At 38.4% G+C, this 3,567-nt stretch overlaps 1 protein-coding gene across 1 annotated transcript in view; it reads left to right on the forward strand.

Moving 5' to 3' along the window:
- Positions 1–3,499, forward strand: part of LOC107575637 (NACHT, LRR and PYD domains-containing protein 12-like) — a 22,295-nt gene extending 18,796 nt beyond the window's left edge. The window contains 3 exon segments of the mRNA XM_016261998.1: positions 1,953–2,126; positions 2,222–2,268; positions 2,701–3,499. Of these exon segments, the coding sequence (XP_016117484.1) occupies positions 1,953–2,126; positions 2,222–2,268; positions 2,701–3,221 (742 nt within the window). The 3' untranslated portion in view covers positions 3,222–3,499.
- Positions 3,500–3,567: the final 68 nt, after the last annotated feature.

Consider the following 3,567-nt stretch of genomic DNA (forward strand, 5'->3'; position numbering starts at 1 on the left):
CAAAGCACCTTTTATGTAGTCTTTTCTAACCCCAGAAAAAAGTGATTTATAAGAGACATATTAGGAGGGACCAAGGATATTATAGTTTTGAATTTTTTAATTAAATTTATATGTATAAAATGTATTTATTCATATTGATATTCATTCATATTAAAGATAAAATCTTGTTAAACATGCCAATAGCTTACAAACAACAAGCTAATCAAGGTTTTCAGAGTTACTAGAAAGCTAGTTTTTTTTTACAATGACCCTCCAGTGCTGGATTTGAGGAAACCTGTTGTCACAGCGCGGTCAGGAAAGACACACCGTGTGAATGAGGGTTTGGGTCCAAATGCAGGCCTTATTTAAACTGCTGGGGAAAACAAAGTAAAAACAGAAAACAAACAGAGCTGAGACTCTGAGACACAGGCTGAGAACAGATACAGGAATCTGACGCAATGCGGCCACCTCTGGCTGCGTCAATCACCGAAACAAACATTAATAATCATCAAACACCGAGTGGCGTGGGGAAGGCGCATAAATAGCCCTCGGAATGGGCCACAGCTGTGTGTAAGTGAGTGAGTGTGTGTGTGCACAGGTGTGTGGAGTCAAGGAAATGGAAGCGGAGTCCGGGAGGACGGGAAATGGCGACCTCTGGTGGTGAGAGGGAGAACACCATACGCCAGACCCTGACACCTGTTCTTTGTAATCGTCATTGAAACTCTTTAAACTTTATTTTTGTCCATCTGTGTTTTCAGTGCATTAATTTGTTGGATCTTTTGCACAGATGAGCCACCGGTGCACACTACTGTATGTCCCGTTTCTCCCTCTATGAACATACACAATAAAAAAAGAAACAATCTAAAATGCTTTGAAACCTCATTCTACTCAAAACTAAATGTGATATGGTGATTTAAATTATGTTTGCACTTTACTTTGACGAGCCGCTCCAGCGTGCACGTGCTTCAGTTTAGCAACGCAATCAATCCCAGTTCAAAAGCTACACAGGACACAGCAAGCGGTGAAAACACCACGCGCTGCCGCTTTCTCTCATTTTGGATGCGTTTTGTTCGGTCAAAGCGGTGCTCGTGTCATGGACTTGAGGAGGACGTTGCCATAGTAATTGTAAATGACTATTCACCTCATCCAAAAATTTTAATTCTGTGTCTGTAAACTCACTCTCATGTTGTTCTTGCACGTCAAGCACGCTTTTAAACATACGTGCGCTGTAGGGGGTGCATCATTATTATTTCCCATGTCATATTTTATAGTTATTTATTTCCCATTTCATTTCCCGCGTCTTGTTTTTTAAATGCAAAAACGCATTCTCTGTGAATAGAATAGCCGCTTAGGCTCACGTGCATGAAGCTCCATCTACAGGTATTTCCTTAAACAACCACAGGTCAGACTTTCTGGCACAGAATGAGAGCTTGTTAAATCACGAACACGATTATTGATTTTTTGCTAATTATTATTTTATTTTAGTTCGTTTTTCAATTACTGTTGTTAGGTTAGTTTAGTTTTAGTTTTTCATTTATTTCGAAATTTTAATTTTATTTCAGTTTACGAAAATCTTGTTTTAGTCTTAGTTTCAGTTATCGTTTACGAAAATAACCTTGGGAGGGACTTTTGTCCATGCAAGCTCACAGACAAGAAAATAGGCTTGTTGGGGCTGTTTTCTTCAAAATGAGTCTAAGTAAATGTTCAAATAGCTTTCATGACTCTTTATAGTTCTTGGAAGTAGTAGTAGTAAATTGGTGCAGTAATGTGTGTCTGTTTGTCTTTCGTCTCATCATTACTTTTTTGGTAATTATTACATGTAGAGTGTTAGATAAATGTTATGCCTAGTCAAATTACATATGAATGAGATAATCATCTGTACTCTCAAAGAGTACAGATACAAATATTTCCATATATGTCTGATTGCCAAACCAAACAGATATCATATGGACTGTTGCTGTGTGTGTTTGTAGGTTGTCTGGCTGTATGGTGACAGAGGAGGGATGTTGTTATGTGTCTTCAGCTCTGAGTTCAAACCCCTCACACCTGAGAGAGCTGGATCTGAGCTACAATCACCCCGGAGATTCAGGAGTCAAGCTGCTCTCTGAGATACTCAGCCATCCAAACTGCACACTAGACAAACTCAAGTATGTTGAGCAGAAATAATCACACTGCTGTGTGTGTGTGTGTGTGTGTGTGTTTCCTCATCATATTAGAATGTGACATTCTGTGTGTTTTCTAGTGTGGATCATGGAGGAGAATTCAGGATTACAGCAGGACTACACAAATGTACATCTGCACACACACACACACTTTTAGTGATTGTTGTTGTTTTGATATAAAAGTTCTGGTAACACTTATAATAAGGTTCATTAATTAACATTAGTTAACTACTTTAGTTAACATGAACTAACAATGAACAATACTTCTACAGCATTTATTCATCTTAGTTAATATTAATCTCAACATTTACTAATGCATTATTAAAATAAAAAGTTGTGCTTGTTAACATTAGTTAATGCACTGTGAATTAACGAACTAACAGTGAACAACTGTAGTTTAATTAACTAACATTAACAAAGATTAATAAAAACTGTAATAAATGTATTGTTCATTGCTCATATTACATTATTACATTAGTTAGTTATTACATTAACTAACATTAACTAATGGAACCTTATTGTAAAGTGTTACCAATATTCTTTCTTTTTTCTTATTTAGATGCCTGTGATCTCACACTGGATCTAAACACAGCAAACATTCATCTCATTGTGTCCGAGGAGAACAAAAAGGTGATACATGTGAAAGAGGATCAGTTATATCCTGATCATCCAGAGAGGTTTGATGAGTGTAGTCAGGTTCTGTGTCGAGAGAGTCTGTCTGGACGCTGTTACTGGGAGGCTGAATGGAGTGGACATGATGCTGATATGTCCGTCACATATAAAGGTATCCGCAGGAATGGAGGGAGTGATGATTGTTGGTTTGGATCCAATAACAATTCTTGGAGTCTGATCTGCTCTGATTTTGGTTTTACTGTTCGTCACAATAAGAAGTTCACTGTCATACATGTCCCTTTGCGCTCCTCTAAGAGAGTAGGAGTGTATCTGGACTGGTCTGCCGGCACTCTGTCCTTCTACAGCATCTCTGACACTCTCACACACTTACACACATTCAGCTCCACATTCACTGAACCTCTCTATGCTGGATTTGTAGTTTGTGAGGGTTCCTCGGTATCTCTGTGACATCCTGTGAAAAGCCTGTGAGCAACAAAAGACACACACACACACACACACACACACACACCTGACTAAAAAGAAATCCTCTCACTTTATATATTTGTCCTGTCAGTTACCCAGCATTTTTTGCATTTACAAGATCTCTGGCTGGGTTTGTGTACATTTACTCTCAAGAGATTTTGCAATTATGTGAAACATATGTGGTGATTTGTTCTTTGCTAGTTAGGTCCAGAATTATGTGAAATATTACATGTTTTGTATGTGCTCTCATTAGGGCCTTTCGCACCGCGGGAACCTTTTCATAGTACCAGAACTAATTGTGGAACTACCCACTTTTCGGCGTGTTCGCACC

Source organism: Sinocyclocheilus grahami, unplaced genomic scaffold, assembly GCF_001515645.1.
Source record: "Sinocyclocheilus grahami isolate Dianchi unplaced genomic scaffold, SAMN03320097.WGS_v1.1 scaffold2775.1, whole genome shotgun sequence".
Lineage (NCBI taxonomy): Eukaryota > Metazoa > Chordata > Actinopteri > Cypriniformes > Cyprinidae > Sinocyclocheilus > Sinocyclocheilus grahami.